This window comes from Sinocyclocheilus grahami, unplaced genomic scaffold (assembly GCF_001515645.1).
Source record: "Sinocyclocheilus grahami isolate Dianchi unplaced genomic scaffold, SAMN03320097.WGS_v1.1 scaffold3.1, whole genome shotgun sequence".
NCBI classification, from domain to species: Eukaryota; Metazoa; Chordata; class Actinopteri; order Cypriniformes; family Cyprinidae; genus Sinocyclocheilus; species Sinocyclocheilus grahami.
The window spans coordinates 1107259-1134852 of NW_015505182.1; the positions used below are offsets into that span (position 1 = coordinate 1107259).

At 38.6% G+C, this 27594-nt stretch overlaps 1 protein-coding gene across 4 annotated transcripts; it reads left to right on the forward strand.

Annotated features, from left to right (window-relative positions):
* On the forward strand, positions 1-27411 carry LOC107561016 (lysine-specific demethylase 5B-like). 4 transcript variants are annotated; one of them, XM_016245452.1, is made up of 30 exons: positions 651-769; positions 1039-1120; positions 1233-1431; positions 2970-3047; positions 3851-3973; positions 4162-4332; positions 5130-5258; positions 5357-5447; positions 10280-10351; positions 10706-10773; positions 10877-11035; positions 11302-11421; positions 11506-11664; positions 11774-11955; positions 12400-12562; positions 12670-12789; positions 13691-13885; positions 14149-14330; positions 14442-14566; positions 14921-15071; positions 15160-15274; positions 15362-15717; positions 16818-16956; positions 17063-17242; positions 17337-17489; positions 19399-19809; positions 19914-20004; positions 20095-20300; positions 26109-26378; positions 26509-27411. In XM_016245452.1, exons 3-30 carry the CDS (start codon positions 1279-1281, stop codon positions 26638-26640), a joined length of 4494 nt encoding a protein of 1497 aa, XP_016100938.1. In that variant the 5' UTR covers positions 651-769; positions 1039-1120; positions 1233-1278; the 3' UTR covers positions 26641-27411. The 4 variants fall into 4 exon arrangements, with proteins under 4 accessions (XP_016100865.1, XP_016101079.1, XP_016101005.1 ...); XM_016245379.1 differs by lacking the exons at positions 651-769; positions 1039-1120 and adding an exon at positions 1-244; XM_016245519.1 differs by lacking the exons at positions 651-769; positions 1039-1120 and adding an exon at positions 271-471.
* Positions 27412-27594: the final 183 nt, after the last annotated feature.

The following is a 27594-nucleotide window of genomic DNA, read 5'->3' on the forward strand; positions in this document are numbered from 1 at the left end:
AACAGGTCAGGCTACTACCGCCACACCTCAGTCTGCCTCGGTGGAATAGAGCTGTGGCTGTTTCCTGCGCTAGGCGGATCAGGGAACCGGGGATATCTGTCCTGTGTTATAGGGGGCGACAGATTCCGAGTTGACGTGTGGTACGTGCTCATAGATACTGCTCGCATGGAATACTACGGTGGATGCTGATGGACCTTCTGCACAAAGATATGTAAAGACAGAAGTCAAGCGCAACGCCAGTACGGTGAGATACTTTCTGTCTTGGCACAGTATTGTATTTTACGGAGGATCCCGCATTCCGAAATCGGGTCATGTGACGCTGCAAATGCCCACGGATTATATATTCAAATGGTTTTTGATGTGCTGTTTGCACGATGCCACCTCACTCCAGAGGTTAATCGTGAATTTAAATGTCAATCGGGAGGAGAGTGGCTAAATTCGTCGTCCCTGGACAACATCTGCTACTTCCGAGTGGGTAACTTGAAAGAGTCCATTTAAAGAAGTAATTCCGGTTATAATGAAGCTGTGGTGTGTCAATCCGCGCAAGTCACTTCTCTAATTCAGTGGCAGCCTACTTCTGCCTTTTTAAAACACTTTAGTGGAGACGTTAAAACGCACAAATGTACGAACGTTTTTGAGGGGTTTGTCATGTATAAAAGCTTTGTTTTTGACCACAGATTTTATGAGAGTACTGTCTGTTACTTAAAATGCTTACGCCTTCGCGAGGAGATAGAGCTAGGAAAAAAGCAAACGCGTTTGAAAATAAAAAGTGGGTGACTTCTATATACAGCTCCGTGTGGAAATATAATTGTATATTTTGTTTGCTATAATACAGTTAATTGAAGTGACGTATATTTGATGCTTTATTGTGTCATGCAGATCATTACAAAACCAAAAGCTTTGTTAGTATTGATCGTTACATAAGTGGTGCGATATTGAATAATGCGTTTTTCCACTTGCCATACCTTATGAAAAATTAAAGTGTGCGTTTTACATTTAAAAAAATTTCTTTAAAAAAAATCTACATTGGTGAGAAAGTCGGATGGAGAAAGGAAATCCAGCGTCTCTACTTTTGAAAGCGGAAGACTACTAAGCACTGTAACGTTGGCACTCAGTCTGTGTACGTTTCCCAAAGTGGATGAGGATGTTAATTGTCGGAGTTCAGGTGTAAGCATTCTTTTATATGGCGTCTTTTCGAGACTAATTAAAACATTTACTTCAACTTCAAACAGTTTACTGCAGTTTCTACATGTCATCATTTGGATCAAGTTCCCCAGAATGACCCATTCACGACCCAACGAGTTTATTCCACCACCGGAGTGCCCTGTCTTTGAGCCCAGTTGGGAGGAATTTGCCGACCCTTTTGGGTTCATCAACAAAATACGTCCAATTGCAGAAAACACTGGCATCTGCAAGATCCGACCGCCCCCGGTAAGTTTCTTCGACATATAACAGAACTGTCAGATGCACGCCAGCTCTCGGTCGTCTTTATTACTCGCAGGTCGCAGATCCCTAAACACTTTTTCTGAAGACAGGTCTTTTCAACATGGCGGATTGCGGCTCCAGCCATTGCGAACGTTCGTAACGGCGTGTGCGCGTGTGCGCGCAGCTACTAGCTATGCGTGAATGCCTGCGTGTGCTTTACACCAATAGCGACCACAATAACATCGCTTACTTTCTTTCCAAGAGAGGTCTTATCGTACTCTTGCTTTCTTTTGAGCACCACGATTGTTTTTTTGCATATACTTTTAATAAATGTTTGCTTGATGGAAAATGTTGGGGGGGATAGAATGTGGTGATTGTTATTGTCTTCCAAAATCAATGTTGGCTAGAATGCATCCCACCCAAACAAGAGCAATCCTCGATAGTGAATTTCCAAGTATTATATAACTTTATTTTGCATGTAACGTTAGTTTAGAACATTTTGCGAATAATCTGGACTTTTTGATGAACATTTTTTTTAAATCCATGCAACTTCCTGTTTTTACCTTTTTAACGTCAAAGCATTTGCTTTTAAATCTAATTTTATTTGGTTATCTGATGTTGAAATATGGCGTTAAAGTGTCTTTTTCTTTGTTATTCAAAAGTGGATCAAATGCATTTTGTACTGTTTATTCGGTGCTACGGAAAGAATGCTTTGATTAACAATGACCACTTTTGCTAACAAATAGCGTAAAACCGTTGCCTTTGTCAACAAATTTCTGTCGTCTATCAAATACTTGAAGGTTTAAGTTTAATCTTGAAACAAACGTAAAAATATTGCTGAAGTTTGAGGTGGCGTAATTGGTCTCAGCCGTTGTCCTCCATGTTGTGTATTTGCATTTGGCCTTTGAAACCGAAATTTGATGTAAATAACGCAAGTGAGAAGTGAAATTCAGTTTAGGTCGCGTTTTAAACGTTTACACAGATGTTGTATTAGCTATGCATATTTTTGCGTTTGTCTTGTTATTCACAATTGTTAACACCCTAAAACGGCCTCAGTGGAAAGATAAAGAAATGTATTGTAGTCTTCTTTACCCATCCTAGTATGCTGTACTGCGAATATGCGTTTATGGCTGATGCTTTATCACTTAAATATATTTTAAAAATGGTTTCAGAATCATGCCAGTGGACATCTGGACCATTCTATAACTTTATTTTATATGTATACTATGAAATTAATACCTATGACGTATAACGAAAGTGATTTAGTGGAAAACAAATCAGGACCTCTTGAAATTATGAGAAAGTCATGATATTGTTTTGAGTACTAGTATTTAACAGTTTTTTTAATCGTCTTGATATAGATTAAATGTTATATCACTTACATATTGTATTCGTAAGCATCATTGTTCAGTAGAAAGATGGCATAATGAAATACCCCCATGCAGATATAAGCACAAATAATTTTCTTCCATTAGACAGGACTTTGTCTTGTGGCAAATGGTAAGCATAAAAGCTTAACACGTTTTTTTTCTTCTTTATGTCAGGGTTGGCAGCCACCATTTGCCTGTGATGTGGACAGACTGCATTTCACGCCACGCATTCAGAGGCTCAATGAGTTAGAGGTGAGACCTTTTTTATTTGTGTCCTCCTTGTTAGATATTTTGTGTTTGCAGATATGTTCATGTGGCCTTATTAAAACTAAACCTGCAACCAGTGTGACCTCTTTTTGGTCTGCCACACTTTAAAGCACAGGGTTTAGTGTCAAATTTGAAAAGGTCACTAACAAAAAGAAAAGTCTTAATTGTGGTCTCTTTTGTCATCTCTTTTGGTTTCTCAGTGTTTTATTTAAAAAAAATTTTTTTTATATATACACATTACTGTTCACAAGTTTGGGGTCAGTAAGATTTTTAAAATGTTTTTGAAGATGTCTCGGAGGCTGTGTTTATTTGATCAAAAATGCAGTAAAAACTGTAATATTGTGAAATATTTTCTAATTTAATATTTTAAAATGTAATTTATTTCTGAAATGGCAAAGCTGTGTTTTCAACAGCCATTACTTTAGTCTTTAGCGTCACACAATTTTTTAGAAATCATTTTAATGTGCTTATTGTTTTTGTTCAAGAATAATCAATGTTGAAAACAATTTAAATTTTTTAAACTTTTTTTATAGAAGTAGAAAGTAAAACTATTTAAAAAATGTAAGTCTTTTGTAACATTATAAATGTGTTGCTGTCACCTTTGATGAATTTAATGCATTTAATTCTTTGCTGAATACATGTATAAAATCTAACTGAACCATCAGTGTGAACGTTATTATAAATTAAATTCTTTTGAATATGAAATGCCTTGTTGTTTTCTCCTTTGCAAACCAAACACTTTTGAAAGAACGAGGTCTTTGTTTGATTTGTGTTGTATTGTTATATAGGCCCAGACCAGAGTGAAGCTCAACTTCCTGGACCAGATAGCAAAGTTCTGGGAACTCCAGGGTTGTACATTGAAAATTCCTCATGTTGAGCGCAAAACTCTGGACTTATATGTGCTTTACAAGGTAGGACTGAGGTTATGTCATCTCTAGCGGCCATGTGCAAAGTTTAAAGCATATTACTTCATTTCTGCAGGTGACAGGTAATTTAGGATACTAGAGTTGAAAATGCTGTCCTATACTTTCTCAGTGGCCTTTTTGAACATGAAATATGGTTGTAAACATGTCTTTGGTGACCCCCTGTCTCTGTCTAGCTGGTCAAAGAGGAGGGAGGCTTTGATGGGGTCTGTAAAGAGCGGAGATGGACCCAGATTGCACTGAAGATGGGCTTTGCTCCCGGCAAAGCAGTTGGCTCTCACGTTCGTGCTCACTATGAGAGGATTCTCTACCCATATTATTTGTTCCAGGCAGGAGCTAATCTTATGGTGAGGTCGCTAAAGCACTTCTATAACTTCCCCTTTCCCCTTTTCAGCCTTATAACATTCAGTTTCCATCCCTTTTCCTGATAAATGTTCTTTATGGTGCACACATGACAGCCATTGTCCTTTTTTTTTTTTTTTGGCAAAGAACTACACTGTATCTGAATAGAAAGGGGGCCCCAGTTTATGAAGCATTGTTGATAAGCGGCCTAGTTTATTTTCCCATATATATATTCAGTGCAGATTAGGTGGCGTGCACAGTAGTTTCCATAAATGTCTTCAGCCCATACAACTATGAAGTGCAGTGAACAAACTTGAGGTTGTGTTCTTGTGTATGTTTTATAGGGTGTCATTTGTAGTTTGTTTTTACTCTTAAGTAGTGTCTGGTTGGCTGTTCATCTGTGTTTTTGTTCCTGCGGGTTCAGTGGTTAACAGCTTTCTCTTACGTGCATGTTTTTCAGTGCTGTACCCACTGTCCCTTCCCCCCCACCCATAAAGGGGTGTGAATTCATTCAATGAGCCATGAGCTCTAGGCCCACTTGCCTGCTGCTTTTACCCCATGGTTAATACCCTAGGGGTGATCGGCTTCGCCTCTCACTGTTACTGGCTTTAATAATGTCCACCCTGCTTTCATGTGGCTCTCCGGTTAATTAAATAAGAGTGAAGCCACATGTGCACACTTATTATGGTGTTATAAATACAGCTATGCATTTGTATTCTTGAAATTTTCATTGTAAGATTTTTTTATTGTTAATGTATGGGCTTGTTACTTGCATGTTGTCAACATTATCTTTCTCCAACAGAACTCTCAGAAGCCAACTCTGACTAATGACACCAAAGACAAGGAGTACAAACCCCACGACCTGCCCCAGCGTCAGTCGGTGCAACCAGCGGAAACCTGCTCTATCGCCCGCAGAGCTAAACGGACCAAGGTAAAGAACATATACAGAAATCTGATTCATACATGGACTAGGTAGTAGTGTCTACTAGATAGTAGTGTCTTAATTACTGACGTTGCCTGTTTTCATAGGGCCGCTGTTTTAAATCAGAACTGGGTGAGGTGTGCGAAAAACCCAACCTGAGGAGGAGAATGGGCTCATATGTGGCAAAACCAGAACCAGGTACAGATCCATATTTCCTCTACAAGTTCTTCATGGCGTAGTATTAACATCCATCTACAAAAAAATGTGTGTGTATATATATGTATATGTGCAATTAATCACATCCAAAATAAAAGTTTTTGTTTACATAGTATATGTGTACTGTGTATATTTATGCATATATAAATACACACCCATGCATGTACAATTTAAAGGGATCATATGATGCTATTTTAAAGATCATTATTTGGTGTAACAGAATATGTTGACATGCTTTAATGTTCAAAAAACACATTATTTTTCAAATACTGTACATTATTGTTGGTCCTCTATGCCCCGCCTCTCTCAAACGCTTCGTTTTCAACAAAGCCCCCTCCTTTGACAAGCGCAGTCTGCTCTGATTGGCCAGCTGACCCAGTGCATTGTGATTGGCTGAACACTGCAAGCACGCATCGGAAATGCAACGCCCCTCACCGTAATCGCGAGCGTCAGCTTTCAAAGTAAATATCAAGACAGTTAATAATGTTGTTAGTTTTACCATCAGTTCAAGCCCGAAAGGGCAAAAGAGTCTTACAGTGCAGTACACTGTACACGCAGCTACGCAAAATTCCGCATTTGAACAGTCAATAGCAAATACTTAAACTAATAACAAAACATACTTAGTCGATGATTCAGAAGCGCCAGATTGTCATAGCAAAGACGAAATTGAGCTAAAGTTTGTGCACAGCCAGCCTTGTACTCTTCTAGGTTCAAAAAACTGTTGTCCATAAAATGCGTTGCACAAATTCGAACATCTGGGTTGTGCTGTTCTGTTGTAAATAAATCTTAACCAATGATTCCTAATTGCATCTACTTCCGGAAGGCCAAATAAAGTGCTTTTGCTTTCACACTGAAACACAGCATCTCCCTGACATGGCTGCATCAACACGACTGCTGTTCCTGAAACCACGCTTCTTTCTTTGCATGCACATTTGGGCGGAATTATGTTAATATTTCCACATAGTGACCTAGATATGTGGGGGCGTGTTAGAACAAGCCATTTTAGGTAGGACTCTTAACTTTTATAAAGAATATCTCTTTGGATTTGAGACTTTAGTCTTTGCAACTTTACAGATCTTCTTTATGCACCAAGAGCTTGTAACACTCCAAAGAGAAAGGAAAACTTGAAATCGCATCATATGACCCCTTTAAGAAAAAGTTGTTTATATTAAATATATAATATAAATTATATGAATATAAATATTCATGTAAATAAATGCAAATATTTTAAAAATATATACTGTATGTGTGTGTATTTATTTATTTATATATATATATATATATACACACACACACAGTACACACAAATATATTATGTAAATAAAAATTTATTTTGGATGCGATTAATCGTTTGACAGCACTAATATATATATATATATATATATATATGTATGTATGTGTTCAGAAGACTTTTACCTTGTTACAATACATTTCTTTCAAATGAACCAAAAAATCCTAAAAAATAATCACGATATCTCGGTTTCCATAATAATATAAGTTTCTTGAGCACCAAATCAACATATTAGAAACAATCCTTCAGAAATGACATTGAAGACTAAAGTAATGGCTGTTGAAAATTCAGCTTTGCCATCACAGAAATAAATTACATTTTAAAATGCATTAGTATAGAAAAACGATTATTTTAAATTGTAAAATTATTTCACAATATTGTTTTTACTGTATTTCTGCTCAAATATATGCAGCCTTGGTGAGCACAAGAGACTTCTTCTTTTAAAAACATTAAAAAAAAATTGTGAAATTCTTCCTGAAATCTGAAAGAGACTTTTAATCTCCTTTTAAAGGGGTGGTTGATTGCGATTTCACTTTTTAATGTTAGTGTGTAATGTTGCTGTTTGAGCATAACCAAATATCTGCAAAGTTACGAAGCTGAAAGGTCAATGCAAATGGAGATATCGTCTTTTAAAATTCAGGCAGTTTAAAGGGATAGTTCACACAAAAATGAAAATTGGGTCATTAATTACTCACCCTCATGTTGTTCCAAACCCGTAAGACCTTCATCTTCGGAATACAAATTAAGATATTTTTGTTGCATTCTGACAGCTCTCTGACCTTCCCCTAGACAGCAAGGGTCCTTACACGATCAAGGCCCAGAAACGTAGCAAGGGCATCGGTAAAATAATCCATGTGACATCAGGGGTTCAACCATAATTTTACAAAGCTACGAGAATACTTTGTGCGCAAAAGGAAAAAAAAAAAATAATAAAAACTTTATTCAACAATTTGTCTCCTCCGCGTCACATCAGGCGCCATTTTGGAGAGTATCCACTGAACGTAAGTTGCATATGCTGTTTTGTGTCGGCTGTGCCACGCGGATATGCTGTTTACGTCGTTTATGCTTTGATTTGAACGAAAACAACGTATCCGCGTTCCGAAGATGAACGGAGGTCTTACGGGTTTGGAACGACATGAGGGTGAGTAAATAATGACAGAATTTTCATTTTTGGGTGAACTATCCCTATGCCTACAAAAACGGCTGGTAGGGACTACAACGCTTACTGGGTTACTTCCTGGATTTGTGACGAAACAAACCCAGATAAACCCCGCCCTCGGTAAAAGGCAGCAAAGGGGGCGAGGCCATGCTGCGCTGCTTTAGGGAAGAGAAAATTAGAGGTGCACTTAAAAATCTATTCATATATGAATCGCGATTCTGTCTTCTAACGATTCTAATGGATTCACAAGTTTCAAAATCAATGTTCTAAAGCAGTGGTTCTTAATACTGTTCCTCGTGTCCCCCTGCTGTGCACTCACTCTCACTCTCTCTCTCGCTCAGCTCCAACAATGAACTGTTCCAATTATACACATTTCACATAGCTATGAGAAGTGTTAAACATGGAGGTGCAGTTGCCGTACTGTATTAAAGCTTTAATCAGGGGTGGGCGATATAGCCTCAAAATTATATCACGATATTTCAAGAATATTTGCGATAACTATATGACGTTTTATTGGTGATTGCAGCAGCATTTATTAGTGCAAACAAAATGAAGGGCATTTTCCATCCTTTTCCAATGAGCTACTGTCACCGATGACAGACTACCTAATTTGAAGTGTAAATCTATTGTCATAAAGTGGCAGCAGCAGCTGTGTGTTCGACTTGAAGCAGACAGATAGCTGGGGTTTGCGGGGCTCTGGTGCAGGTTGTACCAGTGGGCCCTGTTTGAAATTGTGTAAATGGCACAAATAAACAAATTAAACAATGTTTAAGTTTATTTCAAGTTTGTAGGTGTCCAGGTACAGAAACTGAATAATCAATTGTAAATAGCATTGCATAGTCTTCACTGTATAAATTAAATATAGATTAATTCTTGTTAAAACTACAAAGTAATTCAAAGTAAAGAGCAGCATTAAGGAAACTGACAGCAGCTAGTAAATTTGGCGCGGTCACTTTAATAGATAATACATCCAATATAATGATACACATTTCTTTCTCAACTAGGATACTCGCAAAGACAGGTATTGTGACAATTTTGTATGTATTTGTCGTTTCAAGAGCAAGAAGCGACAACTCAATTCGGTGTAGGGCTGTAGACGCGGCTCTCTGCATGCACAGAACAGCGCGCGGGTGCTGAATTAAGCTTTTCATGTCTTTTTGTGCTTGTATGTTTAAACTGGCGAGGTGTATTTGTTCATTCAGGGGAGGAAGCGAAGAAGAGCTCGGTTTGGTGTTTGCGCGGCTCTCCGTGTGCGCACGAACTCTCAGTTGAGTTTTTCCGCGTCTTGTGTTTGAATGCTTTAAACTGTTTTGAATGTTTAAATTGGCAAGGCTTAAAACACGTGCAATTGATAAGCTTTCGTGACGACGCGCTGGCCGTCTTTTTATGCTGCCACCCCCCCCACATCAAACACACCTGAGCATGCTAATCGGTGTCTTCAGGATCATTAGAAAATCACAGGTAGCTGAGTTTGATCAGGGTTGGAGCTAAACTCTGCAGCGCATTGGCCCTCCAGGGCAAGATTTGAGGAACCCTGCTCTAGAACCTCTCTCGCAATACTTTAATGTCATACACCGATCAGTCTGCACAGCGCTGCTTCAAGTTGAACACACCTATTGGGTTTGTGGTGGTGGTGTTGTGCGTGCTAGGGAACGTATATCCGCCATATGTCATCGCATCGCTATATCATTGATATCGCGATATGACACTTTTTTTTTTTTTATCATGTAAAAATGTATACCGATATTATCGTGGACGGTATATGGCACACCCCTATTAAAAACTTAGATATGCTGTTATTTGTAAATGCTACTGCTTATATTAAAGTATGAGACCACAACAAACAAAACAATTTAGGCCTACCATTAAAAGCCTTGCTTGCACAGGTTCTGCACGATCCTCTTCAATAATATCCTCTGCTTCTCAATCGGCTCAAACTGATAAGCGATATTAATGACGCTGTTGTTTACAATACAGCTGGAGCACATACTGCTGAGGTGAGGGGCGGGACGTTTAGACACACTAGAGGCGGTTTAGCCAATCACAACACACTGGGCTAGCTAACCAATCAGAGCCCATCACCTATTTCTGAGGGCGGGGCTTCATAAAAGCAGGAAATGCTTTGCGTGTTTCTCAGAGAAGGGACAGAGCGGTGTGGAATAAAGGTAAATTATGTAAAATAAAAAAATAATGCTTTTTTTTTTTTTTTTTTTTTTAACAAAGCATTAACACATGTTACACTGCACCCCATAAACACAATCAAGCCTAGAAAAAACAGTGAACCACCCCTTTAAAACAAGATTTGATCAAGTGGTGTTTACGAGATGTCATATAGGTCATTGACCCATGCCTTTTTGCTTAAAGGTGAAGACCCAACTCTTCTGCAAGACCCCCCTTTCCATGAAACATATTTTATTGGAATGTCCCGATTGAAATGCAAGTAGAAAACTTTTTTTTATGAAGTACGCTCACTCAGGACTTTAGTAAGATTTTACCAGAAAAGATTAGATTTTTTTTTTTTATCATATGTTAATTTGAAAAAAAAACTTGTATAATTTTAGCTGCTGTGTTTTTGTGTTTGCTTGGTTTTCTTTTGTGTTTGTTACTTATTGCATTATCCAAGCACAGTTTTTGCCTTAGGCATGGCAATAAAACTAAATAACTGCTACTACTCAAAACATTAAAAAAAATTTACCAACCCCAAACTATTGGATGGTAGTGTACTTCCAAATTTTAATCTCAATGCAGTGTGGAATTTCAAACTTATTTACTTTTATAAATTTCTTCCAGTAAAGAAAATCCCAATGCAGGTGAAAGAAGAACCCATTGAGCAGCAAGTTGAAGGTGAAAAATCAAAGGTGAGGGCGGAGGTCAGAGGACCATTTGGTTTTCACACAACAGAAAGTATGTAGTGAGGTCAATTATGGCAATGTTTTTTCTTTCTTTTTTTTTTTTTCACAGGTGGAGCAGTACATATGCATGGTATGTGGGGGTGGAGGTGACGAAGATAGACTCTTGCTTTGTGATGGGTGTGACGACAGTTATCACACCTTCTGTCTGATCCCACCCCTCCACGACGTCCCCAAAGGTGACTGGAGATGCCCCAAGTGCCTGGCTCAGGTGAGCCACTCCCGACTGCATTTGCAAACTGATGTCTTTGTATTTATTTAAGAAAAGGTTTATATGAGGTCACTAAACAATCATGTGACAAAGTCATATTCTTAGAAGCTTTTTTTCTTAACTAAATTACAGCTGCTCTTGTTTGTGTTCTCTGCACCTATTACCTATTGTCTGTTAGTACATGATGTCGCTTGGTAGTACTGGATTGTATTTAATAGTCATTTTTCTTTAGTTTGTAATCATTGGCCTCTCTATTCTCCCTTTAGGAGTGTGGTAAGCCACCAGTGGCTTTTGGGTTCGAGCAGGCCTCCAGAGACTATACCCTTCGCACCTTTGGAGATATGGCTGACTCTTTCAAGTCTGACTACTTTAACATGCCTGTTCATGTATGTCTGCTAAACAACACTTTTGTGAGACAAATGGTTGCATACCATGTGGAATATGAAGTGATTGGCCTTATTGTTTGGCAGATGGTTCCCACAGAGCTGGTGGAGAAGGAGTTTTGGAGGCTGGTTAGCACCATCGAGGAGGATGTCACTGTAGAGTATGGGGCTGATATTGCTTCAAAAGATTTCGGAAGCGGCTTCCCTGTTAAGAACGGCACATTTAAGGTCTCACCAGTGGAGGAGGTACAGAAATGACCTGCAATGCCTTGTTCTTGCAGTCTGAATGAAAGCACAAACCTAAATCTTAAGATTACAAATGCAGGTTCATGAAATCACACTTCTTTTTGTCCAGGATTACCTGAGCAATGGCTGGAACCTCAACAACATGCCAGTTTTGGATGCATCTGTGCTGACTCATGTCACCGCAGACATCTGTGGGATGAAGCTCCCATGGCTTTATGTGGGCATGTGCTTCTCCTCCTTCTGCTGGCACATTGAGGACCACTGGAGCTATTCCATCAACTATCTGCACTGGTAATCCACTCGCACTTTCCAGATTGAAAGTAACCTATTTAAAGGGTTAGTTCACCCCAAAATTAAAATTGTCATTAATTACTCGTCCTCATGTCGTTCCAAACCCGTAAGACCTTCGTTCATCTTCGGAACACAAATTAAGATATTTTTGATCAAATCTGAGAAGCTCTTTGACCCTCCGTAGACAGCAATGCAACTGCAATTGCACGGTCTTGCGGGTTTGGAAACGACAGGAGTGAGTAATTGATAGGGTGAGTAAATTATGAGTAATTATGTAATATGAGTAAAGGGTGAGTAATTAATGACCGAATTTAAAATATTACTATTTGGACACGGTTTATTAAATGGGTTGTTTGCGCTTCATTTTAACAGTTTCTGAGACCAAAACAATTCCTGCTCTGAGATTGTTGTTTTTCCATTCTCTTTTGTTGTTTTGATTTGCAGGGGAGAGCCAAAGACGTGGTATGGCGCTCCTGGCTATGCTGCTGAGCAGTTGGAGAATGTGATGAAGAGCCTTGCCCCTGAGCTCTTTGAGTCTCAGCCAGACCTGCTCCACCAGCTGGTCACTATCATGAACCCAAATGTTCTCATGGAGCATGGAGTACCAGTGAGTGGAGTTGTGGATTAAACAAAGACCATTAATAACATAATATGAAGTCATTTTTATTCATGTGAGGTGCACATAATCAGTTATCTCATCTTTTCTCCTTTTAGATTTACCGTACAAACCAGTGTGCTGGTGAGTTTGTCATTACCTTTCCGAGGGCCTATCACAGTGGTTTCAACCAGGGCTTCAACTTTGCTGAGGCAGTCAACTTCTGCACTGCAGACTGGGTAAAAGGCACTTAAAGTTGACATTAGGGCTGGGCGATTAAACTAATGATGCCTCGTGGTTAGTGCGTTGACATAGCGCAACTGCGCTCACAGCGACCCCAGTTTGAATCCCGCCTCGAGGTCCTTTGCTGATCCTGCTCTGCTCGCTCCACCCAATACTTTCCTGTCATTTCTCCACTGTCCTCTCAAAATAAAATGGCACAAAAAGCCCATAAACATACAATAAAATAAAAAAAACTGTAGTAACACTAACTGCACCGTGGTATTGTGGCAGAAATGTGGGATATTCATAGCCAATTTTATTATATTAATGTAGACCTGTATTAAATGAGTAATGGAATATAATTACAGTATTTTTTCTGATGAAGCTATAGTGTTTATACATTTATACTAAATGTATTTAGACTAGGCTACTGTTTTTCATACAAATACCTAGAAACCATATAGTTACATTTTTACTATGGTATTGAGGTGCTGTATGTGTGGTTTAATGAGAAAGGTATGCTACTATGGAAGGTCAATGGTTAATTTTAATAAAACTCAAACAGTCAGAAATTACATTTCACCATATAAAAATTAGGTTGTTACAGTTTTTACAGATGTTACTGTTTTTGATAAGGAATGTAATTTTACATCTGCATCCCAACTCATGCTAATACTACTGAAAATGCCCATTTCTCAAAATCGACTGCAAGCTTGAAATAAATTTTTAGTGCAACACCCACATCTTAAAATCCAAACAAGCACCAATGGATTGCTTTTCTGTTATACTCGGGTTTACATCACAATACAGTGATCTGTCACTACTTCAGTTTCATTGCGACTTAAATGTAGGATAAGCATAAATATTGCAATGTAAGTTATGAAGCATAATGAACTCCAATACGGTCTTGCGTTTCAGATGCCTCTTGGTCGGCAGTGTATCCAGCACTACCGGTCCCTCAACAGATACTGTGTTTTCTCCCATGATGAGATGACCTGTAATATTGCCAGCAAGGCAGACTCTCTAGAGTTAGAACTGGCTTCTGCTGTCCAGAAGGACATGTGTGCCATGATTCTGGAAGAGAAGATGCTCCGTGAGAAAGTCTATAAGCTGGTGGGTGGCTATTTTAATGGCTTAGCTCATTTAAGCTGCTGTAACTTGCACTTCATGATCAAGTTGGTTGAATAACCACAAAATATGTATCTTATCTGTCTATCGATCTATAATATTATAATAGTAATATTTTATATATGCATTTTTTTTATTTATTTACTTTAAGTAATTAAGCCTGTAGCTCTGTTGTCTCTGTTCACTTTGTTTGTATTCAAGGTCTGTCTGTTACTAATTGATCCCATTGTGTTTGTGCTGTTCTCTAGGGTGTGTGGCACTCCCAACAGGTTGACTATGATTTACTGCCAGATGAGGAAAGGCAGTGTGCTAAGTGCCGGACCACCTGTTACCTGTCTGCCATCACCTGTCCCTGTAGCCCTGACCAGCTGGTCTGTCTCTATCACATCGAGGACCTCTGCTCTTGCCCTGCTAGAAGCTATACGCTCAAGTGTGTGTTTGCAAAAGCATAGGACAAACCTATGAATGATAGATCAAATGCAAATTTGGTTTAATTGAGCAGGTTTTCTTAAATTAACCTTTTTGTCTTTTACTTGCACAGCTATAAATATACACTTGCCGAACTGAAGCCATTGTTCCAGGCTTTGACTGCTCGTGCTGAGTCCTATGAAGACTGGGCATCTAAAGTTAACAAGATTTTGAAAGCGGATCAAGATAATAAAAGTGGTGAGTTATTGCAATGTGTTTGTCTTTATCCCTTAGAAATCCCAAGTATTGAAGCCTAAAGCCCAGTGTTGCATTTTATTACAATTTATTCATGTATGTTCAAACTTTCAAGGCATGATTCATTTATTCTAAATCTGAATAATTTTAGTGCCATTTTGTAAGACTTTAGCCAGCTGTAGCAGTTAATATGTACATCCCCCACCAAATCTGTTATTGTGTTTAATTGTTTCACATATTTATTGAAAGGTAGGTATTATTTAAATGCTTTGTACAAATGTGGCAGTTCTGCAACAATGGGTCTCTGAGTTAAAAGCACTTTTTTAACTAAAATAAGGGATTCTGCTTTCTTATTAGATTTGGAGGAGCTTCGTTCATTGGTAGTAGAAGCAGAGAAGAAGTCATATCCTGAGACTGACTTGCTAAGTCACCTGCGTCAAGTCATTCAAAATGCAGATAGGTGTACCTCAATGGCCCAACAACTCCTCAACGGCAAGAGACAGACAAGGTACATTTATTCTTTCCTGTAGAGCTATCTGAGGTTCTTGCACGTTCACTAGTTTTAAATGGATGCGAATATGTATTTGTGTTAATAGATATCGCTCCGGTGGGGGAAAGTCTCAGAACCAGCTCACTGTGGAGGAACTGAAGTCGTTTGTCAATCAGCTGTATGACCTGCCCTGTACCATCCGACAGGCCCCTTTCTTAAATGTACCCAACCACACAACATGCTTGGTTCAATTCTCCCAGATGTCTTGGGTATTGATCTGACATTTTCTGTCTCTACTTCCATCTCAGGCTCTTTTGAACCGCGTTGAACAGTTCCAGCAACAGAGCTCTGATCTCCTTGCAGAGGACATGCCTGGTTCCTCTGCTCTTCAGAGCCTCCTAGATGAAGGTGCAGGCTTGGATGTGGAGTTGCCTCTGCTGGTGGTGTTGAGGCAGAGGCTGGAGCAAGCCCGCTGGGTGGAGGCCGTTAAGGAAGCCAGCGATCAGCCAGCCGACCTCAGTCTCGACTGCATGAGGAGACTCATAGATCAAGGAGTGGGCCTGACACCACATGCCTGTGTGGAAAGAACCATGGCCCGCCTGCAGGAGCTGCTCACTGTTTGTGAACACTGGGAAGAAAAGGCCCATAACATGCTCACTGCTAGGTTTGTATTTAAGTTAAATGTTAATGTAATTTAAATGGATAATTCACTCAAAAAAGAAAATTCATATCATAATTTTATTCATGTCTTTGTAAAACTATTTTTGAAATAATGAAACCTGAGAGATTTTTGTCCCTCCTTTGCAAGTCTTTCACATCTGCAAATCTGGGTGATCTTTGATGACCAAAACTTTAATGCTTCAAAAGTTCATTAAGAGAAAACAAGACACTATTGTTTTTTGGTTTAAAAAAAAAAATCGCCTTTTGTTTTAAAACAAAATTAATTTCTTATGTGTTTTAGAATGACACAAGGGAGAGTAAATGGTGACCATTTCCACTGACAAGCTTTTGTGGCACCATACAAACTCTCTACCACTTTTATCAGCAAGATCTGAGAAGTGAAAGCAACTCCTGGTGGTTTAGGTTTGGCAGTGTACATGATCATGTTGATTGTGCAACAAAATAATTTGCAAACTATTCTGGTAAAATTTTGCTTGCAAATTTTTATTTTGCTTATTTCTTTCAATGGCTTATGTTTAATACAGTTCATGCTCTCCCAGCATGTGTGTTGTAAAACACACACGGATGGTTGAGCTAGTTCTGATGGGGAATAAAAATGTGCCGGGTTAGCATTTTGACTTAAAGCTGTTTCCTGTCGGATTAACTGGTTCAATCTATTGTGACATTGAACAATGTATGGACAGTGTAGGTGATGCAACAATGTACTGTTTTGAAATGTACGGTTTGTTTAAATGTTTTTGAAAGAAGTCTCATACTCACAAAGACTATATTAGTATTAGTATAGTGCTGCTTAATATTTTTTGTGGAAACTGATAATTTTTTGATGAATAGAAAGTTCAAAAGAACAGATTTTATTTCATTGATTTAACATTAATATATTCCAAAGGTATAATTATATTAAAATACTTTAATAAAAAAAAATACTGACCCAATAATCTAGGTTAGTTTAGCGTCTTTAAAGTAAAGCAGCATTTTAAGTATTTACATATGGTTGTTCTTTACAAAAGACGTTGTTTAATCTTGAACTTTTAAACCTGTAAAATAATGTAAGCTGTCTTTTGTTTTTGTTTTGGCTTATTTTAGGCCTCGTCATAGTATTGAGACTCTTGAGGCAGCTATACAGGAAGTTGACAGCATCCCAGCATACCTGCCCAGCTGTCTTCAACTTAAGGACTGCGTAAACGGGGCCAGAGAGTGGATAATGGAAGCAGATGCTCTTCAGGTATGTTTCATGTTTCTGTAATTCTCTATTATTCATAACCCTATGATTGGACACAAAGAACCTTGTGCAAGTAGCACTCCATCCATTTAAACATTTATTGCTACAGGCTGGAGGCCGAATTCCTGGTCTCGCTGCCCTATCTGAACTTGTGTCAAGAGCCAGAAGTATTCCGGTAATGTTGGAACCACTGTCTCGACTGGAAAGTTTAATATCTGAGGTACAGGCCTGGAAGGAGAGTGCAGCTAAAACATTCCTGTTGAGGAACTCATCCCATTCTCTCCTCGAGGTACGCACTTATTTACAATGGTACTTTTTTAGGATGTGAATAACTTGTGTGAATTTTGTGCGTAAAATGTATTGTTCTGTTTGTGTCTTTTAAGGTTTTGTGTCCTAGGTGTGAGACTGGACCGCAGAAGTCAAAGTCTAAAAAAGCCAAGGATGTCTCAGTACCCTGCAAGAAAGTTGAAGTAAAACTAGACTCCCTTTTTGATGTGGAAAAGGCGCTTTCTACAAGCAAAGATACAGTTTCAGCAGTAAGTCACATTTTGGTTAGGTTTTAAACTAAACTTAAAAGCAAACGGGTTCTTGTTAGTCCTGCTAACCTTGATCTTTTGAGTTGCCAATGCAGTGTATGTGTATATGTATTTATTTTCAGGATTTCTGTCTTTAGCGTTTAAATGTAAGACCATAAATGTCTTAAAGGGGTCATGAGTTGAGAAATTTTCCTTGATATTTTCAAATATGGGAGGTCAGTGTAATATAAAAACATACTGCTTTTAAACTAAACTTAAAAGCAAACGGGTTCTTGTTAGTCCTGCTAACCTTGATCTTTTGAGTTGCCAATGCAGTGTATATGTATTTATTTTCAGGATTTCTGTCTTTAGCGTTTAAATGTAAGACCATAAATGTCTTAAAGGGGTCATGAGTTGAGAAATTTTCCTTGATATTTTCAAATATGGGAGGTCAGTGTAATATAAAAACATACTGTCAGAAATCAAAACTTCCTTGTCATTCCAAAAACAGCTTTTCTTGAAACAAAGCTGCCAAAAGAGTTTCATATTTGGTCTCAGCTCAGTATGATGTTATAGTGCAATGAAAGAAATCTCTGCAGAAGAGCAATGCCTACTTCTACTTCATTGCCTCTTTAGCCCAACCCACTGATTCACAAATGTAGTAGTAGTAGTTGAGTAAATATGATCGAGATGTAAACACAAGATTATTTGAGCAACAAAACAATAAAGATTGCTCTGAGGATTACAAGATGTTGTGCACTGCCAGGTTGTGGAAAAAGTCTTTGCATTGCCTTCCTTATCCTAACTGTCTACACCTGATACAACTGTTGTTGTCGCATCACATCAAGTCAGAAATCCATTTCTCCTTAATGTCAGAAGTAGCACAAGTACTCTGAGTATGTCAGAAATAGAACAGGGCATCACTTTACTGTCAGGGATTTGTCGGGTTGCATCACAACGCGCTGCAGCCAGTGTAGACCGAATCACTGATTATAATGGGTTCCAAGCAGCCAAAACAAGTTTAAAAATGTTCATATAAACATACGAAACAAACTGTTGGGTTGCACTGCTTTTAGTCTTGAGGCACTGGACCGCTTTTGTCCGACACTGTGTAACGTTGGGAAAGAGTGGATGAACTTAAGTGGCACACTTCACAAAACATCGTTTTTCAAAGAGGGGTCAAGAACAGTATAGAAAATAGTCTGTTACTTCTAAATTAGGATGTTTTTGCTAACATTATAAATGGATCTCGGAGAACTATAAAATAACAAAAATGCAGTTCATGTCCCCTTTAAACAATAGACTTTTGTAATATCATTTAAAGAGGTTACAAATCTGGGGATGGTAAACGGGAATTGCAATATGGTCTAATGTGTTGATTAAACTTCAGATTTAATCACATTAGCAGTTGCATATACATGATTCTCTTTCAGAGCATTTAAAAATATATACTGTGTATTTGTTGAATGATTTGAATGGTTTACTGTTGTTAATAAATTGATAATGATTACCTTATGTATTTATATTGTAATATGTTGTAGATGGTTGTAACCCTGGCCATTTTATCTTCCTCATCTTTTTGAATGAGCAGCTGGTAGAAGTAAAGCATTTCAAAATAAGAGTCCCAGTGTATTTCATAATTAAAACATAAATCTTTTTCTTTTTCTTTCTAGGTATTATTAGTATTTTGTTCACACAGTAAACTGGCACATTGCTATGATTCTGTGTTTTTGTATGGACATTAATAATTATTAGTATTCATTTAATTTATGCAGGACTTAGTGATTTTTAAATCTTTGCAGAAACCCAGGGTTTTTTTCCCCCCTGCTGGGCTCTAGAATAAACCATCCTTAATGTTGAGTCCTGACTGTTCACGTCTGTGATGGACATTTGGGTATCTGCTCAGACTTGTATGTTCTTCTCCAAACAGATGGCCACTCTCAGTGAGGTGCATCAGAAAGAGCTGGAGAGCCTGTCTATGTTGAGGACCTCAAATGAGTCAAAGTTTCAGTCTTCACCCAGCTGTTTGGCCCCAACAGTGTGCTTGTGTCACACTGTCCCAGCAGGCCCTATGCTACAGTGTGAACTCTGTCGAGACGCCTACCACAGCGGCTGTGTACCAGGGTTCAAGGACATCCAGACAGGGTTACCCTGGTTATGCCCGCTCTGCAAGCGCTCCGAAAAGCCGCCCCTGGATAAGGTGCTTCCCCTGCTTGCTTCCTTACAGCGGATTCGGGTTCGGCTTCCAGAGGGCGATGCCCTGCGATATGTGATTGAGAGAACGGTGTGCTGGCAACACAAAGTGCAGCTGGTTTCTCCTACACAGCATCTGAATGGAAAAGTGAGCTTAATATGTTTGAATCTAGTTAATTTGTAGAGGAAAATCAATTAAAATGTGACACTTTTCTATTTATATTCATGTTCTGTTCTATTTATATGATGCAGGCAAGACATATTCCTGGAACAGCATCATCTCAGACACTGGTAGGGAGCAACAGCTGTTTCTACATGCTGCAGCCATGTATTCCTCTCAATGGTGAGACCATTACACCTGTTTTAATACACACTTACCGAGTGGATGGGATTGTCTGGGTGTAAACATTTGGGATTGTGTCATGTGTTACAGAACTCGGTACTGAGTTGGAGGAGCTGTTGGTAGAAGGTCTTCTGATGCAGGTGACTTTACCCGAGCTCCAGCAGCTTTATAGCAGCCTGCTCAACAGGTTTTCACCATCCCAGCACTCCCTGCAGAGCAGCGAACACGATCACCAGTATCACATTGCTCAAGACAGAAGTCCACCTCACAGGAGCCCCCCGCACAGCAAAGGACAGGTCGGAGAATATCCCCAACTTGTTTACTAATCCTTCAATAGCACTAGTTTTGTTGTAATGTAAACTCCCCTGATTTAGACAGGATTTCTCAGGATTTTTCCTCATTCCCACAGCTTTTGACTTTAAAATTATGGATATTCACACATTTATTCAATAGCCTATAGCATGTAGGTTTGAGGAGTAAATAAATCCACAATCCACATGATCAAATCAGTCATTTGAAAGCAGTGTGAGTGATTCAGCTGTACTGCGCGTTTTCTCTTTGACTTTCTCTTCAAACGGCTTCACATCGGCGCATCTTGTCTGCGCTACAAGAGATGCTGCAAGACTTTCGCTCAAGTTTCGGGACAGTTGAACTTGACAGAATTGTCACTTGCCTAATCGGGTCATTGTTGCATCGTCACAAAAATGTATTTATTTACATGTCATGTCTTTTTAAGCCATTCGGTACTCGCGCACTCCAGAGGCGGTGCGCAGTCACATCCAGAGCGCACGTGCGTATATAAAGCCGCCTTGCGAGTACCAAATTGAGTTTGCTACCAAACAAGCTCAGTAGAACCCTGCACGGGCCTCAAACATATGCTCTTGTCCGGCCCTTGTCCGACAGATTATCAGAATTGCCGGCCGAGTCCGACTGGAGCCTGTGTCTTTTTTCTCTTCCTCTCTTCACCATTATAAAGCTGCTGTTGTAGCCATTAAAATAGTTCAGGTTTGTTTTAATGGCAAAGTGGTTATATTTATTTTCGTTTCTTTATTACATTAATTTAGAAATATGTTTAGAACATTTTTTTTGTTTGTTAAATTAAAGTTTTTGTTTTTTAAAGTAACGACCAAGCGGCCAGTGGCAGACAGTGAATTAATCATAGCCTTTGTTTGATCAATTTAGCCTTCTCAAATCATCACCACAAAATCTATAGGCCTATATAAAATGCTTAAAGCATATCACAATGTTTGTTTAAATGGTTAACCTAGAATAGATAAATGTGTGCCATTTAGGTAGGTGCGTATCCAATCGTTTGTGCAGAGAAGCTAAAGCGTGCTTAGTCGCCAGCGCGATCACTTGCATTTTTTTCTTATAACAGTGGAAACGACCTCCATTTTTGCTCATAAAGGTAAGAGTAATACATCATTCGGGACTGTTAAGGGTCTACTTTTATTTGTGTGCACTCACAATATCAGCATACGTTGCTTTGTTTTTTTTGTTTTTTTTTAAGAAAACAAACAGGATGTGCTTTCTGCCGTCTCGGTCAGCAGGAGCGCTTCACAAAAATAAACTGAAACTCAGCCAATATTCAATCTCCCCTGGCCCCGACACATTCATCATGGTAATTACTTGCTGGGGTTTTGCGGCAAGCTTTGCGTGCGCTTGACACTAAACACCGTCCGAGCCACTCTTGACAGACACGGTAGCACGGTCTCTTGTTGTTTCCACCAGCGTGGCAAATCTTTTTCATCGCCATAATAATTCATGGATATCTAAAATATAAAAATAAGGAGGAAGCAAGCCCGATGCCCGGCCCGCGTCTGAGCTATGACGTGAAAATTGTCCCGAAGCCGTAAATAAGTCGGGGCCTGTCGGGCTCGGGCTGAAATGCAGTGCTCTAAAGTGCAGCTTGTTGTGTTTTAAGCAGCAAAAATACACACAAAATGACGCCAAAATGGCCATCCTGGCCACACAGTTAAATAAATGATCATATTCAGTGATGTGATATGTGGAGTAACGTCTGGCGCAGTTGCAGCTTGTACTTATTACTAAAACAAGAAAGCAAACAAGTAGCATTAATAGTCATTCATTTTAGTTAACATATGCTATGATAATTTAAACAGATTTTTATTCTTATTGTAAAGTAATGGAACATTTAGATCATGAATATTGTCTCATTGGTAAAAATGTGTACGAACCCTGTTAAATGAATTTAATTATATTACATTATTACATAATTACATATTTACGGTTCTTTGTTAGTTGATGGTCACATGACATGCAGATAGACAAAATATTTAATCTTTTTAGTAAGTTTTTATGGATGTCCAATTCTGCCACATAGGAAAAATCATTATGCTTTGGTTTGATGACATAAGTTATAATTGACATTAAGGGGTCCTATTATGCTCTTTTACAAAGTCTTGATTTTGTTTTGGGGGTGTACTAGAACATGCTCCCATGCTTGGGGGTTCGAAAAACATTATTTTTCACATAATTTACATTATTACAATACCTTTCTCCCCAGCCTGGCACAAACGGCTCGATTAGTTCCGGGTTTGATGAAGGCCCACCTTCCGAAAAATGAAATCTGTTGTGATTGGTTAGCTGTCCCAGCTACCCGCCCCTACATCTAGGGTGTGGAGATGGTGGGTTGAGATGGGTGGGTTTAGGGATCAGGGGGTGGAGGTGGGTAGGATTAGGTATATGTAAGGTGGGAGGAGTTGGATCTGGACCTTGTGTTCTGCAGTGAGGGCCATCTCTGCTGATCGCTTAGAGCTCACATCTCAAATCGGTGAAGCTAATTTTCAAATAGGCGCCATCTTTATAAATAAACCACAGATTTGAGTTTTAAACAACTACATTCTTGCCTGAAATACTCTTAGAACAGCATTTCATGAGACAATAACAGTAATATTTAGAAAATTATGCAGGTTTTCTCCTCCGCCATTAACGCTCGCTGGTTGGTGCGAAATGCATTCTGGGATACCTGGCTGCCTCAAGTTCGCACAAGTCACCTCTGGATGCATCCTTGATAAAAGGGGCGGAGCAAGAACACATCCGGGGATTTGAACTGTACTTGGCTAGATATGAACTTTGAATTGGAAAAGTACTTGGGCGACAACTGATGACGTTTCACAAGAACACAAGTACAGACAAGAACACAGTGCTGCTTTGGTTACAGCGGTAACCAAGGAAACGATGTATCTGGTGTTCCAGAAGCGCCTCCTGCTGTCAGAGTGAATCTGTGTCTCATTCAGAGCTTCTTCTGTTTGTTTCGTTCAGGCATGTAGTATAATTTCACAAAGCTAGTCAGAACATTCTGTTTTTGCTTCAAATTGGGTTATTATTAAATCAAATTATGGATATGAAATTATATAACTAAATGATATGAAATTATATAAATGATATGTATATGAATTATATCACTAAAATTAAATAACTGTAATTACAGATTTAGGTTAAATAAAGATGTCAGTCTTCATTTTTCTTTGTTGCTCAAAAACAAAATATATTGTGGTCAGCAGAAAATGTTTTTTTTTTTTGTTTTTTTTTAATATACACCCAGTCATTTAAAAATAACACATTTTAGAGCTGTAACGACAATAACGTGATATTTTTGCTTAAGGTTATCATACCGTCAAAATCGCATACCGGCCCATGCCTAGTGTAAAGACATGAAACGATCGGTCTGTGCAAGAAACTGAACCGTATTTATGTAGTTTTTTTTTTACCCCTGATGCACTGCAATGTCTGAACTGTCCTGAGCCAGCGCGTGACGTTTCTTCTTGCTTTACGGCAGATCGCAGACTTATAAGTGCATTACTGCCACCTGTCTCTCAAATGGACCATTGACACTCCTAATTGTGATTGTAGATAGTGTCAATGGTCCATTTGAGAGATTTTGGCTATATTACATTTTAGATAGAATGTCAGCAACCGCTTAAAAATAACTGCATTTACTATGTACAGATAAGTGCAACGGCAATATGTATTATGTTTATTGTTCTTTAATTCTAATATTATAACATGAATTGCAGTGAAACTGTTATACAGTTGAATATATTTATACCATAGGTCTCATAATTAAAGTGTAAATTCTGCAGATTACATCATTGTCCAGTATTGTACTGTTAGCAATTTATAAAAACATTTTCATAATTATTCATATAATCATTCACACCATGTATAATTATATACATATGCAGGTGCATGTGTAATAACTTGCGAAAACTTGAGGCTACAGCAGCACTTCTTCGTCGTTGTCGTCTTGTCTGATGCACTCATTCAAGCATTCACCCCCCCCAACCATTCGAATTTCTGTAGGTGAGAATTATTTTAATGATATTCTAATGGGCCACTTTGTGACATCACAAAACCCGGAAAACAACACTGTAGTCCAAACGAGGCGTTCGTTGTAGTTCTTGGAAAAGGGATTTAAAAATATATATATATATCTCCCTTTGGGGGGGGACTTTGAGATTTGTAACTTTGTAGATCTTTTTTGTGCCAAAACATACACGCTAACTAAAATTCAAAAACTGAAAAAGCATAATAGGACCCTAAAGCTTTAAATTGTCAACTGACATTTTGTAATAATTGACACTGTCAGTCTTGACTTTCTCACAATTTGGACCGTCATAATTAGGATTTATGAGATGCTAAACCATAATTATGAAATAAAAAGCAGAATTTGACATTAAGTCATTAGAAATTTGAAATTGTCGTAATTATGACTAGATATAATTAACTTTATTTCATCATTATGACTTTGAGTGCCATATATGGGTGCTTTCACACCTGTAGATCGCTAGATTGCTTTGTTCCGAAACCGGGATTAAAATTATTACAATGTTGCTTTTTATTCTTGGTGTGGTTCGCTTTCACATGGCAAAGTTTCTAAACAGACCAAATTTGTTAATACAAGTCACGCGTGTGTAAACTGTCCTCTCATTGGTCAAAGTTCCACGGTTTATTTTCCGGGATTCCACTTAGCTCTCACGGCTGTCATCCGTCAGGGTGGAACGACAAAAGGTTTTTTTTTTGTTTGTTTTTTTTGTAGCTGTGCTTATATTAATTTATCATTTTGAGCAGGAGTCCAGGATTCATCGGGAAAATTTTTTTAAAATGCACTTACTAGGAAGAAGAGCAATAAGACGGCATTATGAAATGAAAAAGTGCGTTTTTTTTCTTTTGAATGGCGAAGACGTGCTCACCCACAGACATTCACAGGTTCATTTTGAAGTATTAGCAAAACAACAAAGCTAATGCTTTTCACGGAACTTACGTAATTACCCATTATACATTGTGATATAGCCTGGTTCGTTGGTCCGTTAGATCGGATTGCTTTCTCTCTACAAGTGAACCACTCCAAAGTTAGCTTTCAATCGAGCCGAGACCACCTCGTTCAGGCGATCTCGGACTGATTGTTTTGGCGCGGATCCGGGCGCGATTGCGGTGTTCACATATGCCCAAACGACCCGAGCTAAGGGGGGAAACGCGCCAGGTTTCGAAACGATGAGCCAGGTGTGAAAGCACCCATAATATTTTCACATTTTCGTGTCATAATTATGATTTACCAAAGCATTTTTAAGTGCTAGAAATTGGCTTCTATGTTTTTGTTTATTTGTGGTGTTTTTTTGGGGTTTTTTTAATACCGTTTATCTATTTTTTATTTTTTTATTATTATTATTAGCTTTTATCCAACCCAGTTTGGGACATCCTAATTTATAACCGGTTCAAAGTGAGAATATGTCCAAAAGGGGGAGAGAAATCATTCTAAATAAACTTGTATTTTCTTCAGTAATGAATCAGAGTATTGCTAAAAATTGTTTAATCTAAATAAAGTACATCTAATATTTGTGTGTCCTGTATGTTTATATACTTGTTGTACGGTTACAACATATGTCTTACAATACTAACAACAATGAGTGCTGTTCATGTGAACTTCTGCCTATGTAGAAAGTCCACATCAGCCACTTGTATGAGGTTCTGTAACTGTTGGGATGCTGACTTAGAAGGCAGCTGCTTATGCAGGCGAGACTGCTCACTAGGTTTCAGAATGGAGCTTTTGACTTATTTTGATTTGAATTTGTTCTATCTAGGATGGCGTTCCAGAGACCAAGAAGGAACCCGAGAGGCTTGAGAAGAACAGCAAACGGCGTTTAGAGAAAGAGAACATGGAAGGGCAGCACAGAGACAAGATAAAGAAGCCCAAGAAAAAGAAGCCTAAATTGAACAAAGAAAGGAGAAGAGAGGAGAAACGAACCTCCTCCCCCTCCAACTCCCTTTCTGACCTATCGTATTCAGACGACTCTGAGGAGGATTGGTCTGTGTGCTCAGCAAAGCAATGTCAACAGCCAGAAGGAAACGAGGTTAGTTTTAGCATAATTGAAATGCTTGAGGTTTTGTTTTCTAATCTACTGCATCGTTCTTGCTTATATAATTAGGTTATTGTGTCTCTTTGCCTGCATGAATAATTAATGGTCATTCTCGTCCTCCCAGGTAAACTGGGTTCAGTGCGATGGCAGCTGTAACCAGTGGTTCCACCAGATTTGTGTGGGAGTGTCTGCTGAGCAGGCTGAGAATGAGGACTACATCTGCGTCAGCTGCGCAATAAACGATTTGACAGAATGAGGACCAAAATCATGTTTTTTGAAGGATAGTCAAAAGGCTCCCCGTTTTGCACATAAGTTAAAGCACCAAGAATGCACCAGATATCATCATCCCCTTACTGAATCCTGCCCCCTCTGTTCCCTTGGTGCTACTGCCTTCTTGATAGGACTGTTAACAAAAATCTGTATGATTCTTCTGCTTTTTGTTTTGTATTTTTGGAGATTTCCTTCTATAACATTTGATTTCTTCTCTAGGAACGTGATGCATAGATGTACCTCAGGGGTTTCTATCCCATGAATGCAAAACAATGGGGAACTTTAGCTTCCCTAAATGTATTTTTGTTCATATTTATTGGTTGTTTTTTTTTCCTATTATTTTTTTTTCTTTCCCCAGTCACCTTTAGAATTTCTAACATGAAGTTATCAATCTGGGCTATTTACACCAAATAATATTAATTGGACTAAACAAAATGGTCTAAAATTATTTTTGGAGCCCGCTGTTTTGGTACACGTGTCTAATAATATAAAATATTATTTATTTATCCCAGCAATAACTCTGCTGGTTACCCTGATTTTTCAGTAGCTTGAGATCTGCTCTGATCTGTTGCTTGATGCATTGGAAGTGTTTGTACAGAATCCTAATGTAGGTTGTCAGACAAATGAGATGTAGCAGGCAGAAGAAAAAGCTGTGTGAAATATACTTTGTGATGTATACTGTGGCTTTCTTTAAAATTCAAAGCAGATCTTTCCGATGTTAATTCAATTGTGGAATAAAATGGTTTGTTCTCACCTATAAATACTGATCTACTTCTGTTATCGTGAATCTTTCTGGTCTTTATTTGTGGGCAACTCAATATGTGTTTATTATTTGCATAAAGCAAACGAATATGTCTGAGCATCAGATGGCGACAAAGTAAAAAAGGCAGTTCAGTGTGTAGCTGTTCAACCTCCATTCCTGTGGATGGAGCCATTATGG

What these genes read in the sequence shown, in the direction of transcription:
- LOC107561016 (XM_016245379.1), top strand. Translation starts at nt 1,279, where the DNA reads ATGACCCATTCACGACCCAACGAGTTTATTCCACCACCGGAGTGCCCT. An exon ending in ACTTATATGTGCTTTACAAG is followed by an intron (nt 3,974 to 4,161) that starts GTAGGACTGAGG and finishes GTCTCTGTCTAG; the next exon opens with CTGGTCAAAGAGGAGGGAGG. An exon ending in GGATCAAGATAATAAAAGTG is followed by an intron (nt 14,567 to 14,920) that starts GTGAGTTATTGC and finishes CTTTCTTATTAG; the next exon opens with ATTTGGAGGAGCTTCGTTCA.